The following is a 14,833-nucleotide window of genomic DNA, read 5'->3' as shown; positions in this document are numbered from 1 at the left end:
AAACCAGCTATCACTCTTGGTACAAATTAGTGTACCAATGTAATACCAAGATGGCTGCAGGCCTTCAAGAGTCTAAAAGCCTGATTTCCAGTAGTTGAACTTACAGACCTTCTCATACATACATAATGAGCAAAATAAAGAGTCAGTGCCACGGCTGAGCATTTCCACATTGAAACTACAGTGTAGCCTACCGCTCCCATTCTCAAAAACACAGGTTCAGACCAACCTAAGCATCCTGCCCCATTAACTTGTGGCGTGGAGCTTATCATTATCATCATTTAGAATCAGGTTCCAGTTTGAACCTATATGGCTGAAGTACTCCAATATTACAACATGTCATTGCGTAGCAGAGTAGTTTAACAGTTTTTAATCAGAGTCGTAGGTGTCGTAGGTGAGACTAGTTGGGAGTGGTGGCTAATTGTTAATTTGAGTGTGTAGATTTGTCTTTTTACCCAACAAAAACAAACTGAAATTGTAAATTTTACAGAACGTATGTTTTTAAACGGGTTCCTTGATTTTGAAGTACAATTTATTATCAAATGAGAATAAAGATATAACTTTATAACCACTTGACAAGCCTTATTAGTTACACCAATGGTTAATTGATTACCAGGCAGGTTTATGGCCCAACAATCTGGACTTTGTCCTTCTACTGAGCATTTCTGACATTTCTACTGTGATTAATGGAAATCATTGATCAAATTCAGCTTCCACTCCTAGATTGCTCACATTTGTCAACTTTGAACACACCTTGAAGCATTGCCAATGTGGAAAAGGATGCATTCAGTCAATCTTTGGATTTCTTGTTGCTCACTAAACGTGATCGGTGCAGATCATCCATGAGGGCCCTGCTGTATCGACCAACTGTCATTTCCTCTTCTGTCTCCATGTACACAAAACGCATGGTTGAACATTAACCACTGAGACCACAGTGTCTTCACTGGTGTGTCTGTGTGCACACACAGGTATGTAATCCTGCATTAATGGATATCTGTGTGTTTGCATGCGGCCACGAGCATGCGCATGTGTTTGCACATTACATGTGTGCTTGTGTGAGATCCTTCCATATTACAGCTGGCTGGTATAAAAGTGAAGCAGTGAGATCACACGAAGAGGCGTGGGGTCTATAAAAGCTCAAATGAAGCATCAACCCTCCTCAGAAACAGGACAGGGGATGCTGGCAGTATAGCTTAAGAGGTTTACAGAGGTGTTGGGAGGGTGCAGCTGTAGATAAAATAGGTTTACACAAACAAGTAGAACGTTATTCTTCACTGGCATCTCAAATTCTATCACCTGACTTGCTTGAAGAAGACAAAGACCAGGCTTGATTGAAGTTTAAGTTTTGTAAGATCTTAATATCAGAAAATTCGACCAAAAGGCTAGTTTAGGTGGAGAGTTTTCTAATCTCAGCAGTTGTTTCTGTCAGTGGTGGTTAAAGCATCAGTGTCAGAATGTGCTCAGGAGGCTTTGCCAAATGTCTGGGGATCAGTCTGATGCCTCTGTCCATTATTTGTGTTCTGTGCAACATCCTGCTCTTCTTCCCCGGAGGAAAGTCTGTGGACAGCGACCACATCACACAGCAGGTCTGGTACTTTGGAGGCATTCTAGGATCAGGAGTGCTGGTGAGTGTATTAGTGTGCTGTAAAATTGAGTTTGTAAATTATAAGAAAATATGAATACCAAAAACAATACGTTTCATAATAGAATCATGACTGTGTCTTATGGTGTAGACTTAAATGCATATTAATGATTTATTTGTAATTATTTGATCTTAAAAAATGAAAAAAGCATAAAAAGACCTAATGTAATAGCCAGCTGTATTGTCTTCAAACTGCTTGTTTTGTCTCACCAACAGTCCAAAATCTGAATTTATGCACTTTACTTTTACACATAATGATTGAAAAAAGGTAAAACCCTAATTTTATGAATTTAAATTTGTATTTTAATTTTTAGAAAAGTAAAGTTCGAGTGCTTTATTGCTCTCATAATTGTCTGAAAAAAATACTTAAAAATTAAAAGAAACTGAAATATCAACTTTTTTTAAGATACAGGTAATTAAGTATAGCAAATTGTATCATTGTAACGTCTTTAATGAATTGATGAAATAGTTTAAAATGACTATCTGTAGTGAATTCACGTTCTTATTTCAAATTACTGTGATGGCATGTTTGCAGAATAATTAGAGAACCTTGGGGAAATCTGTTGTTGTTGCCTAACTTGCCATGAGCCCGTAGAGCTTAGTGACTGTGATGGGAGATCAGGCAGTTCAATTTCCTCTTGCACACAGTCAAGGAACCAATAATTCATCATCTCATCAACTCTTTGTGTGTGTGTATTTATGAACGTGTGGTGTGTTTGTGTGGCAGATGATCTTCCCAGCTCTGGTCTTCCTGGGTCTGAAGAACAATGACTGCTGCGGTTGCTGTGGCAACGAAAGCTGCGGAAGGAGATTTGCAGTAAGTCTCTGTTCAACTACTTTACCGTGACTATCGCTCTCGAGTGTCCAGTTATTTAGTTAATTAGTTAGTTTCAGTTACTACTATTGTTTTTTTTATTTCTGTGTAAACTGTCGGATAAATTCATGCACAGCAGAAAAGATTAGAACATTACATTCGCAAGCAGAACTTAAACTACCGTTCAAAAGTTTGGGGTCACCTAGGTGAAAACTCACACTTTTATTCATGTGCTAGCATAATTGCACAAGGGTTTTCTAACCATCAATTAGCCTTTCAACACCATTAGCTAACACAATGTAGCATTAGAACACAAGAGTGATGGTTGCTGGAAATGTTCCTCTGTACCTCTATGTAGATATTCCATTAAAACTCAGCTGTTTCCAGCTAGAATAGTCATTTAGCACATTAACAATGTCTAGACTGGATTTATGATTCATTTAATGTTATCTTTCTTTCTCTCTTTCTTTCAAAAATGAGGCCATTTCTAAGTGACCCCAAACCTTTGAACGGTAGCATACATGCCAAAGTGCTCCACAACAAAATTGCCAACGATCAAGGATTGAATTCAACAAAATGCAGTTGACCCTCATTTCATGTTTCTCCGTCCTGATGGCAACAACTCGTATTCACTATAGAGAGGGAGTGTGCATCACTGAGGACTGCCCGCCATTTTCTAACCACTCGGGATTCCAAAAGCAGTGCCATATTGTGTTGTTTTTTTACCCTTAGTCTTGCTACACATATTAATAACCTTATTGAGTTTGTTCCTGTTAACTACTGACAGTGAATAATACGAAGTAATCAAGCAGAAACTTAGAATGCTCTCCACTGCTAACTGTCATGTTTCCACATAACTTATAACAGTATTAACGTCTGTAAATAACATCTGTGCTTAAAGTACATGACAGTTTTTAATCAAATACTGTCCATTGATACTAAGCTGGGACAGTGGAGACGCTACACACAATAGCAGGACAGAACGCAGGTCATTCAGTGTTGTTATCATGGACAAAGTTTTTCTTTTTTTTGTATCCCTAAATTCCAGATTTAACTGGAGTGAAAGGACAATCATTGTGTCAGGGCAGTATTAGATGACTGCCACCTAGAACATAATGTGAATGGTAATATGTAATTATGTATTAATTAGAATTTTAAAACGTGAAAATCTAATTATAAGAAGTCCATTCTGGGTGGAAAACAGATTATGAAATATCTTTGGCGGTACAACAGCCATCAAGAGCTATCATCACAGGAGGACCTTGTTTAGTTTTCATTGCGCAGAAAATGCAGATTGTCAATTTAACTTCTTGTCTTAGCAAAAATAGCTTAAAACCCCAAAATAAGGAACTCCTATTAATGACCTAATAAAAATAAATTAATAAAAGAGGCAGCATTAGGCGACTTCTACAGTTGATCTATTACTGCATGTCACCTGTTAACTGTGGACTCTAATCACCCAGAGCGTGTAATGGAAAACAAACACAGAGGCACTATGTACACACCCTGCATGATTTACACAGCAATAAATGTGAAAACACATGCACACAAATGAATGAGAATCCGTTAGCTGTAAAAAGACATTCCCCTGATGGGAGTTTCGCTTAACTTTCTGAAACAAAGCAACATTGTGCTGCAGAGACACACACTGATCGATGCTTGAGGAATGTGCAGGTGTGCGAGTATGAGGAGAGAATCGGCAAACAAATGTCTGTCAGATCTCACACACATTCACTTACAGTGGTCATGGCCCTGGTCCTGGTCTCTGCACACCAAGACAAAAGCTTCACTGTTGTCATTGATTAAGATGGTTACAGTGAGGTAGATGAATGTATTGATTCCCAATGTGACTGACTGTACTTTCCTTGTCTTTCCATGTAGATGCTGAGTTCTATACTGTTTGCAGCTGTCGGTGTTGTCGGTGCTGGATACTCAGTTATTGTTTCTGCTGTGGCCATCAACCAAGGACCTCAGTGTGTGGTTAATATTACAGCAAATCAGTGGGACTATCCCTTCTTAAACGTGTAAGGCACGATTATTATTTTATATTATGCACATGACTACCAGTGTAATGATGGACATATGGTTTCTTTGAGCTAAAAATTCTCAGTAGAGTTTTGATTTTTACATAAAAGCATTTTACTATCCTAAGATATAAAGACATAAATCATCAGTGTGTTGGGTTAAGGAGGCTCTATTGGCAGAAAATAGTATATTATTCATAATTATGTTTTCATTTGTGCAGACTCCCTGAAAAATAGGAATTGTTGTATTTCTCTTATCAAGGGAACGTGTCCTCTACCATAGAGTCTGCCATGTTTCTACAGTAACACAAAATACACAAATCAAACACTGGCTTTAGAGAAGGCCTGTAGTTTTGTTTTATTGGCCCAGTGAGTTTTGCTACATGCATGGAAAGAAAGGATAAGGAAAGGTGGATTCATCTTTTTGGCTCTTGAAGCCATCAGTTTGGCTCTATGGTTAGTTTTTATCCCTTAGATCTTTAATCCAGGTCTGCTATGGATTTGATGTCAACACCTTTTTGCACAGGGACAACTACTTTGGTAGAAAGACAGGGAATTTCTTTGATCCTGTTTCACAAGAGGTGAAAGGTCTTGCTGCTCACAGTGAGATATGTGGTTTATTCAGAATTGAGATGTATGAAGATGCTGTTGAGTTATTTTTAATTCCAATAATCTTTTAGTGTTTTGAACAGCTCTGTGGTACTGATGTCACATCAGAAATCTCAGATATCTCCAGACATTTTGTTGTTCTGGTTCTGGTTAAACCAATTCTTTAAATGTCATTATTTTAACAAGTGTTTCAGGTAACTGATTTTACTGTACTACCTTTCTGTAGGTTCACTTTTTAATCTAAGGTCACCAGCACCCTAACATATGTCACCAGACTTTAAGTAGACATTAACTAACCTGCTATCCAGCACAGTTGAGCGTCCACAGATTAAAGTTTTGTCTCTTTCTCATCCTCCTCTTCCAGAGACTATCTGTCCAACAAAACTGCCTGGGATGCTTGCAAAGAGCCGCCTAACGTGGTGTCCTGGCATCTGTCTCTGTTCTCCGTGTTGCTGGTCATGGGTTTGATCCAGATGGCGCTGTGTGCTGTTCAGGTGGTGAACGGCCTGCTGGGAGCTCTGTGTGGGGACTGCTGTGGCTGCTGTGGAGGGGTCAGTGTCTACTCTGATATCAACTGTATTCACTACATTTAAGTCTACTGATGAGATTAACTGGCTTCAATGTGCAGGGAAACCTGAACTCAACTATAATTACCACGCTATAGAAGAAAATTATCTTAACAAAGCAATATATATTAGTAAAATGTAAGGAAATATTAACATAAAACATTACACATGTTTGGACTAATCTGAAAGTTTAAAAAAGCAGGCTATATACACACACACACACACATATATATATATATATATATATATATATATATATATATATATATAGAGAGAGAGAGAGAGAGAGAGAGAGAAAGATAGAGAGAGAGAAAGATAGAGAGAGAGATTTAATTAGAATACAGTATATTGTCCTTTCAATTTGTTAGCAAGTTGGAAGTATAAGAACTTACAGATTAAGGATTACCTTTAGTGAACAAATTAATCAAACTTGGGGAGCAAAACACATGAAAATGGTAATTATGTTTGTCTTTCAGAGCGACGGCGCTGTCTGAGCACCTCCTGTGGCTGAACACGGCTGTTTTTCTGTATTTATTCTGTTTTTAGAGGTCAAGTTTTAGCCTGCATTCTGTAGTAATAAGTTTCAGGACAAGAGCTCATTGTTCATGGTGTACAACTTCTATAAAAGCACTGTGGAAATGACAGAGTTCTTTAAAGGTTTCCTATTTACCCTCTAGCAAGCAATGGTGGCTCCGTCTGCTTAATATTAAATCTGAATGAGCACCTGCTGCAACTAATTTTCAACACTAATGTGTGTAGTTAATGATTTTCCTACTGCAACATTTATTTGTATCATTCTTTGATTCTGCAGAGGTTACATTGCTTTAAATAATGACATAAAGATCCTATTTTTGATATACAGTATTCATGGAAAACACGTGATCAGCAGACGATTGCTTTGAATATTTTAAATACTGTGTTTTTTTTTCTAATGGAGACAAACTCAAGGAAATGAGCAGGTTATTAAACAACTAAATTTTAAAAAAAAAAAAAACTTTTTTAAAAATGTCCTGTCTTTACATCAGGAATTTTGTGTTTGCTAGCTGCCCTCTGCTGGGCAATAAGTATAAAACCAATGTGTAACCACTATCTGTATCTGCACCTGTGCTATTAAAATCTGGTATCTTCTTCTTTTGTCGTCTCACTGGAAGACTGAGGTGAATTGTTCAGTATGCTATGTCACAGAAATATCTTTTACACATAAGTTTACAAAATTCTCAACATGTGCAGGAATTTATGAGTTTTCTTATGAGACTCCAACTTGTCCAATGTGTCACTAAAGATGATTTAATAGGCCATACTGTTTCATAGCTTCACTAAATAACAAGTTGTTTGTATTGACCTCTGCAAGGAATTACTGAAAATTCGTAGACTAGACCCAACTTTGTATTATACTCTCACTTAGAGACTTTATTGCCTACCAACCTCTGTTAACTCTAATTGTTTGTCACAGTGCAAATATAAAAGTGACTTTAAAAGTAGAAAAAGCATTTCAAACTCCATACACCACAAGTATGCAAGATATTTTTGAGCATGGTCAATATAACTCAGGTAAAACTGGCAATGCTATATATTTGTTGTAAGCATGCCTTTCTTTATATTTTTCTTTTTTGGTCCAGTGAGCTGAAAACTCTGAGCACACTTGATACACACAGTTAGCATTGAAAAGACTGATTACACATTATACCTAATACACAACACAAACAATTTTTAGTGTAAGAAAATATCTGCACATCCAGCTGGTGACCTGACCATATTCATGTCAGCCAAAGTGAGATTTCCCAATAAGTCAAAACCATGGAACACAAATGTTCCCCGTGTTTAACATGAAACCATGAGTGTGAAGAAGCTGAGATAAATCCAGAGAATGGAGAAAAACTTGGAGCTGCATCTGTAAAAAAGCAGATCCACTGAGGTCTCTGTGTTACTGAGGCCTGAACATTCTGAATCTCATCAAGAATACAATAAAGGTTAGGTGATTTAAATTAAAAGAAAAAAATTACAGATTTTTGATGTGGACACTACTGACAGTTTGGGCCTGTTTTTTCTTAGTTGTATGGTCCACCTATAAAATCACACTTTGAGAAATGATTTTCTTATTTTGAAATCCTTTACATACATCAGTTTTCTCTCACATAACAGCAAATATCAGCACAATAAAAAGAAGATTTTTGCTGATTCAAATACAGTAAAGAAAAGTGTAACTTCATGAAATGCTGGCAAACAACAAATTACTATTTGTGTTTGGAAAATACAGCTGTTTGGTGTGGACTCTTTTTTTGTTTTACTTTTTCATCCTTCTTTGTTGATTGTTACGTTTTAACATCAAAATGTAAATTAACACTGTTTTTCCTTAATTTTATCAATTATTATCTGTCATTTCAGGAAATTGGGGGAAATCTGTGAAATAACAGTTACAAAATAGTCTATCTTTCAAAACATGACAAATACCTACAAAATAATTATGTATTTGTCATGGACTTCAATCCACAAAGAAAATTTTGCAGTCAAACAAAGAGAAAAAATATATATTAGAAAATGGCAGATCTTTGATTTGGACAATATTTACAGTGGTGACATGTTATTTATTTTCTTTTTTCTTTCTTTATACAGTCAATACATAAATTTGTACTTTTTTCTGTGACTTTACTCGTTATTTATTTGTAAATTAAACAAAACAAAGGAAATCTGTAAAGTAACTTCTTAAAATGGTTTGCAATTAAAATTGTATTTCACATATAGTTGCTGTTACTTGAAAAACAAACTTTGCATATTAACGGTAAATCATGGTTGAACTGTTGCTTCACAGATTTTTATCTGTTTTGTTTAACTCCACGTAATAACTAGTAAAGTCACAGAAAACAAAGTACTAATTTACATGCTGACTGTAAAGAACATGGCACATTTATAAATTCTGTTCAAATCAGAACTGTGTGATTATACAAATACTCAATTGTTCTGTGAAAATGTTTGACTGGAAAATTACACCACTTTTCTTTCTGGGTTGAAATCAGTGACAAATAAATGATTTCATGCTCATCTGTTGTCATTTAAAAGAAAAAATACATATTTTTGCTAATTTATTTTGTAACTGTTGCAGTACTGATCTTCCCTGTTTGGTTAAATTACAGATAATAATAACCAATAAATACGGAACACAGCTGATTTAAATAAAAACAACAAATGCTTTAACTTAAACAATGTAAATATGATATTACAGCAAAAATGTTGATGTTGTTTTTGCTTTTTTTCACAGTCAACATTTAAATTTATACTTTAATCTACAATTTCACTCATAAATAACAGCAAATATAATTACTAGCAATTTTTTTTCTGATTTAGACAGTAAAAAAGTGTCACTTTATGGTTAACATTCTCACACAACAAATAACCATTTAATTTTTTTTTTTTTTTAAATACTGACTTTTGATGTGGACTTCATTTATAGCTGTATCGTATTTTGTTGGTTGTTTTGGCTTAACATGAACAAGATAATTAATACTTTATTTTACTTGTTACTATCTGTTGTGATCTGTGTTTAACCAAATAGCAAAAATCTGTAACAGTCACAAAATGGTTTAACTTTCAATTAAGGAAAAATACCTACTAAATAGTTATATTGTTTACTGATTTTTAGTACAGAAGGAAAAGTGATGTAATTCTATGGTAAAACATTACTAGAAAAGAAACATCAATTTGTAAATTGACAGATTTTTGATTTGGACAGTATTTACAGTTGTGGCATTATTTGTGTTTTTTTTATGTATTTGTTACTGTCAGTATTGAAAATGTGTACTTTTTTCTGTGATTTTACTACTTAATTTTTAAATTCACTTTTTCTGTGATTTCACCAGTTATTTTTAAATCTATAAAGAAATGATTACAAAATTATTTTTACCAATAATGTACATTGTTTATCATTATAACCGTAAATGCCTATAAAATAATGATATATTTGATTATGATTTTGATACAGAAAGAAAAGTAGTGTAATTCTAATGTTCAAACATAAGAGAAAAAGTATGTATTTGTCAAAAATAATAATTATTATTTTTATGGATTAACAGGGCCATTTAATTTTACTTACATACTACACAGAAAACGTCCCTTTCTATTGTCCTCCACGAATGACAGCTACATCCAGACATGTCGGTCTTTACACTTTTTATAAAAAATGGCCTGATGCCGTGTATCACTGTTGTCTGTGCTTTTATCAACAGTTAAAGAAAAAGTCACATAACTGCGTGTCTACTGGGCCAGTGTTTGACAAACTAACAGTTAAAAGTGTGTCTGTTCACCTTTAGCATACACCGCTTCACAAATGCTGCCTCTGAAAAACACCTGGAAGCTCCGGCGATTTCTTCAGCCACTATAAAGCGAGCTTCCACAGTTGCATCATTTTTGCTGCAGCTTTTGTAAACATATTCTGCTGTGACTGCAGTCTGTTTTTTAAGTCTTGAATTTTCGTGGAGGCTAAAGTTAGCATACTTAGCTCCGTGTTTGGTGTCAAAATGTTGACACACAAGACATGTTGGTTATTCTTCTTGACGCACAAACATTTATTCGCTTTCCAGTCCCTCATTAAATCGTCTTTCGTCGCCATATTTTTTTGGGGGATAATTCGTTTACTTTTCCAACTCCTTCACTTGTTAGAAAACCATCTCAGATCAATATTGCTGTAAACACTGCCATCTACCGGCTGGATGTCGTCATTCCACAGTCGACATACATTGTGGGACATGGTGCTCCACATCAAAACCACGTTATCTAAAACTACAACACCTTCGACTGGTCAAGTCTGGACTACGTAGGTAAAAACTGGTTAAACCAAAGAAAAAAATTTAATTTGTGAAACCTTGTGTGTCACTGCGCATAGTTGTGATTCGTCGTACTGTCATAAAAAAAAACTAATTTTACTATTGAAAGAAGAGGCTTTGACTATTACTCCTCTAAATCTGTGTTCTCGTATCTGCTATGGGTTTTCCATTTAAGTAGTATGCTTTTTTATGAATTCAGTTTTTGTTTTTGTTAAGCGAATGATTGATGTCACCCTCACAAGAATTTTTTTAATGACAAATATGGAGTTAACCATGTCACGTCACATATAAAATATTTTTTTTCGAAATAAAATGTACTGATGTAAACTATACCTTAAATATAGTTGCATCACTGCATTTGCCCACTTTTTTTCCCATAAATGTTCTGGTTAATTTTAACGTTTCTCTGAATGAATGTTGGAGCTCCGTTAGAGCTGCCAGGACAATTTTATGAGGAAAAACCTGTCTTGTCGTTCAGAATTATTTTCAGATATTTCAATTTTGTGTTGGGTCTGGAATATTTTTTAGCTGCTCAAATAGCTTCCGGAAACATGTCATCCTATATAGTTTGGCTTTAGTTTTTCTGTTTTTTGTTTGTTTGTTTTGTTTTGTTTTGCGTTCAAACCAGGTTTTACAAGTACAGCATTTTAATACATGAACACGTTTTAATTTCCCTGTATTTAAGGGCTATGTCCTGAAAAGTTTATTTTTTTTAACTGTAATATATATATATATATATATATATATATATATATATATATATATATATATATATATATATGTATATATATATATATATATATATATATATATATATATATATATATATATATATATATATTTATATATATATATATAAAAATTTAGTTTTGTTTTTGTGAATTACTGTGCAAAAATCTAACTTCTGTTTTTTCTTGCCTCCTCGCTGTATTGTTGTGGAACTGAAGTTCTGAGCGCTTTATATCGAACACGGAGGGACTAAGCCGCGTACCGACCAGCTCAATGTCGTGTGAGACATCTGCACACTGACCCCGGAGAGAAATAACTTTATATTATGAGGTTTTCAGCTTGAAACAGAGGTATCTATGAAATCTGCATTTCAGAAATTGTGGTTTAACATCCTTAATGATCAGTTAAGCACTTCATCTGTTTATTCAGAAACGTTTTGTTTTACCTCCTGTGTCAACTGTTAGCTCGTCTGTTCAATCTACAGCCTAACATTTACTCATTAATGTTCATATACTCATTTATATACCTGTCTGACCTAAAAGTGCAGTAAGCCTCCAGAGACACTGCGGAGTTTTAACGTGTAGACACATTAGTAAGCACAGGCGGGTTTTACTGGACAGGCCCAAATCTGACTGCTGTTTGTTAAAGCTGCATTTACTGGTTTGTATATTTCTGCCTTTGCTACGTGCAAATAGGCCGTACACAGAACTCTATATCCATGGTGATACCAAAGGTTTCTCTTTGTGGAACTTGAACGTTTATTGTAGCTGAATGATTGTGACCCCAGAAATTGCAGTTTGTGTAATCAGGCTGACATTTAGGATGATTATAGAGAGTTGTATAGTATTGTTTCCAATTATTAGGTTGCACGTGTTTGGAAGTGACCTTGCTTAGACTGTAATCAACATGATTTACTTGTGGGTTTTATATACAAATTAAACAAGTATTAGTTTTGCAATTATCATGTGGGCTAAAATATTTAAAACATCACTCTCATGAACAAAATTTTGTGTTTTTGATGCTTTAAAATGGAAGTGAGATGGAAAACTGCATCATATAAGTTGAATTTTGAAGTTATTTTAACCAGAAAAAATAACTGGATTGGTTATAATCCGTGAGACAGACCAGTTAAAATAGTGCAGATACATAAGAAATAATTTTTTGGTAGATGATCAGTTTTTGTCCCAACGTCTCTGTGTTAAAGATAAGAGAACCATTTTTTAAGAGAAGTTCTCCTGTTTCTTGTTTTAGTTTTTATATTTCTTGTGTGAGATTCCATGTAAAATATTCTGCTTACCTATTTGTTTCTTTGTGTATTATTATGATAACAATATTATGACAATTTCTCTAATTTCTGCTCCATAATTTCACATTTATTTAAAAAAATATTTTTTGTTTAATCTATTCATTAAATTTGTAGAAAATGTAAACTCAATTTATGTTTATTAAATTATGCTTTAAGAAATGCTTAGGTTTCACTGGCTTCAGCATGAAAATTGACAGATAAGGTGCCAATTTATATAAGATTATTAAACATTAATCAAGAAAATTATCTGGAAATGTTTCTGTAATAAAAATAATTAGATGTTCTACATGTTTATATTTTCTTTTTTATTCAAACTCTTGGTGAATTAGTTTTAATTGTTAGTGAATTAGCCTTTATTGTGTGTTTGTGTTTTCCTGACCTCTTTTTCATTTTTCAACAGATGCTCTCTGTTCTGTGTAGAAGAAGCACCTTGGCAGCCCAGAAGGTAACACAAATGTGATTTCACACCTTCAAACATACCTTTCATCTTATTTTTTGAATCATGTATAATTATAAGACTAACATTAATTTCAAATGTCATTATGAATGTCTTCTTAGGTACTGCACTGGGCAGGTCCTCCACAAAGATGCTGGACATCAGCTCTGACCAGAGCCTCAGATGGTGGATCTGTCTCCTCCTGCTGGGCTTCATCCACCAAGCTCCTGTGTACACAAAGGAACACTGGACAAGTAAAACCTCTGGCTGTACTTGGATTCAGGAGGACTGAGCTCTTCCAGCAAACCCACACACATGGTGCTTCATTTTTGGTGAGGAACCAACATTTCCACTCTTCTGCTGTGAAGCTGAAGAAGCGAGCTCAGCCTGAACCTCCTCCCAGAGAGCTGGATCTGCTGCGTTATGACATGAAGCACTTGTGGAAAGCTCCCAAGCCTGCTCTCTATTTGGGGTTTGCGGGGCTGATGCCCTTCCTCTCCCCAACTCTGCTCATGGCTGTGACTGAGAGCTACTACCCAGAGTTGGCTTACGCCCAGCTAGCCTACGCCGCCTCCATCGTTTCTTTCCTGGGTGGAGCTCGATGGGGATTCGCACTTCCTGACAGCAGTCCAGCCAAACCTGACTGGATTAACCTAACCAACAGCGTGGTTCCCTCCCTGTTAGCCTGGGTGACCATGCTGATGAGTGACAGCATTGTTCCTGCAGCCACCATGGTTATCATGGGACTTGGAATATCACTGCATTATGATCTGTCTCTACTTCCCACTTACCCCAGCTGGTTCAAAGCCCTGCGTGCCATCCTGACCACTGTGGCATTTTTTTCTCTACTTGGTACACTCATAATGAATGGTGTGTACCCAGAAAAGACAATTTTCTCAGATTGACAAGACATTCTTATGTTGCACCATATTTGTATTTGGGTGATTCAAGATTTTTCTTGATCTTGATCCTGTTAATTGTCTTAACCAGAGGTCTGTTGGATTGAATGTTTTTGTTGGGAGTAATATTTTGTGCATTATTGCACTAAATTCTGTACAAGCAAAACAGTTCATGTAAACCCAACTTCATAAACAAGCTGCAATTCCGTGATGTTCCACTTTTTCTCTGTAAGTTACAGATAAATGTTTTGTCTTCCACACCAAGCCATTGTTTTGAAGTCTCTATGTGTAGATAACACGACTGAGAGGAAATAAGTATTTAGCAGTTATTTTGTTACTACCACTAGAAGTAGCCAATGTCAAGGATTTTCATTTTCTACACAGTATAAGGAAATATTAAAATGGTCTTAAAATGTAACTAGTTCATACTTAATTCCTATCTAAAAGATGCAGCTACAATATACAGTTTTTCACCAGAAGATAATTTATTATTTATATTCTTCCTGGTCCAACCTCCACATTAGACACATACATAGATGTAGACTTTTTAAAGGTTGTCACTCATGGATTTAGAGTGAAGTTTGCTTTTGCTAAGTGCAGTCGGATTTCGGCTTGTCCTATCAAATTGTGCATGAGGGCTCTGGTTTGGACCTTTTGACACCATAGCACGCCCTTTCTGTGAGTCCATGTATTTGCAGACTTTCCTGAGTGACTTACCCAGAGTTAAGTTAGTAAAATTGGTGACATACACGGTAGTCCTGTCCTCCAGAAATTGGACACAAATCAAGCATGGAAGGTGAAGGGAATAAATCTGCTAAGTTCATCTCCAAGCGACAGCATGTGGCTGCTTACTGTTGTGTTTTTTCTTGTACATTTGTAGAGTTGTTTGTATTTTCAGTCATAGGATTTACAGATGTTCCTGGCTTTCCTCATTTTTGGTAGTTTACTATAATGTATAAAAAAGTAATGCCACAGAGAGTTATCAAGTTAGCGT

At 35.4% G+C, this 14,833-nt stretch overlaps 2 protein-coding genes across 2 annotated transcripts; both read left to right on the top strand.

Moving 5' to 3' along the window:
* Positions 1-1,148: 1,148 nt before the first annotated feature.
* Positions 1,149-6,786, top strand: tm4sf4 (transmembrane 4 L six family member 4). Its single transcript, XM_023291364.3, has 5 exons — positions 1,149-1,622; positions 2,367-2,456; positions 4,335-4,477; positions 5,451-5,637; positions 6,129-6,786. The coding sequence occupies exons 1-5, from the start codon at positions 1,452-1,454 to the stop codon at positions 6,144-6,146; spliced, it is 609 nt and encodes a 202-aa protein (XP_023147132.1). The 5' UTR covers positions 1,149-1,451; the 3' UTR covers positions 6,147-6,786.
* A 4,647-nt stretch (positions 6,787-11,433) lies between these two features.
* Positions 11,434-14,817, top strand: LOC111588468 (transmembrane protein 69-like). The gene is made up of 3 exons (XM_023298874.3): positions 11,434-11,548; positions 12,905-12,949; positions 13,063-14,817. Exons 2-3 carry the CDS (start codon positions 12,905-12,907, stop codon positions 13,843-13,845), a joined length of 828 nt encoding a protein of 275 aa, XP_023154642.2. The 5' UTR covers positions 11,434-11,548; the 3' UTR covers positions 13,846-14,817.
* The last annotated feature ends 16 nt before the right edge of the window (positions 14,818-14,833 follow it).

This window comes from Amphiprion ocellaris, chromosome 2 (assembly GCF_022539595.1).
Source record: "Amphiprion ocellaris isolate individual 3 ecotype Okinawa chromosome 2, ASM2253959v1, whole genome shotgun sequence".
NCBI classification, from domain to species: domain Eukaryota; kingdom Metazoa; phylum Chordata; class Actinopteri; family Pomacentridae; genus Amphiprion; species Amphiprion ocellaris.
Note: the sequence above shows the minus strand (reverse complement) of the source record. Positions and strands in the feature narration are given on the sequence as shown.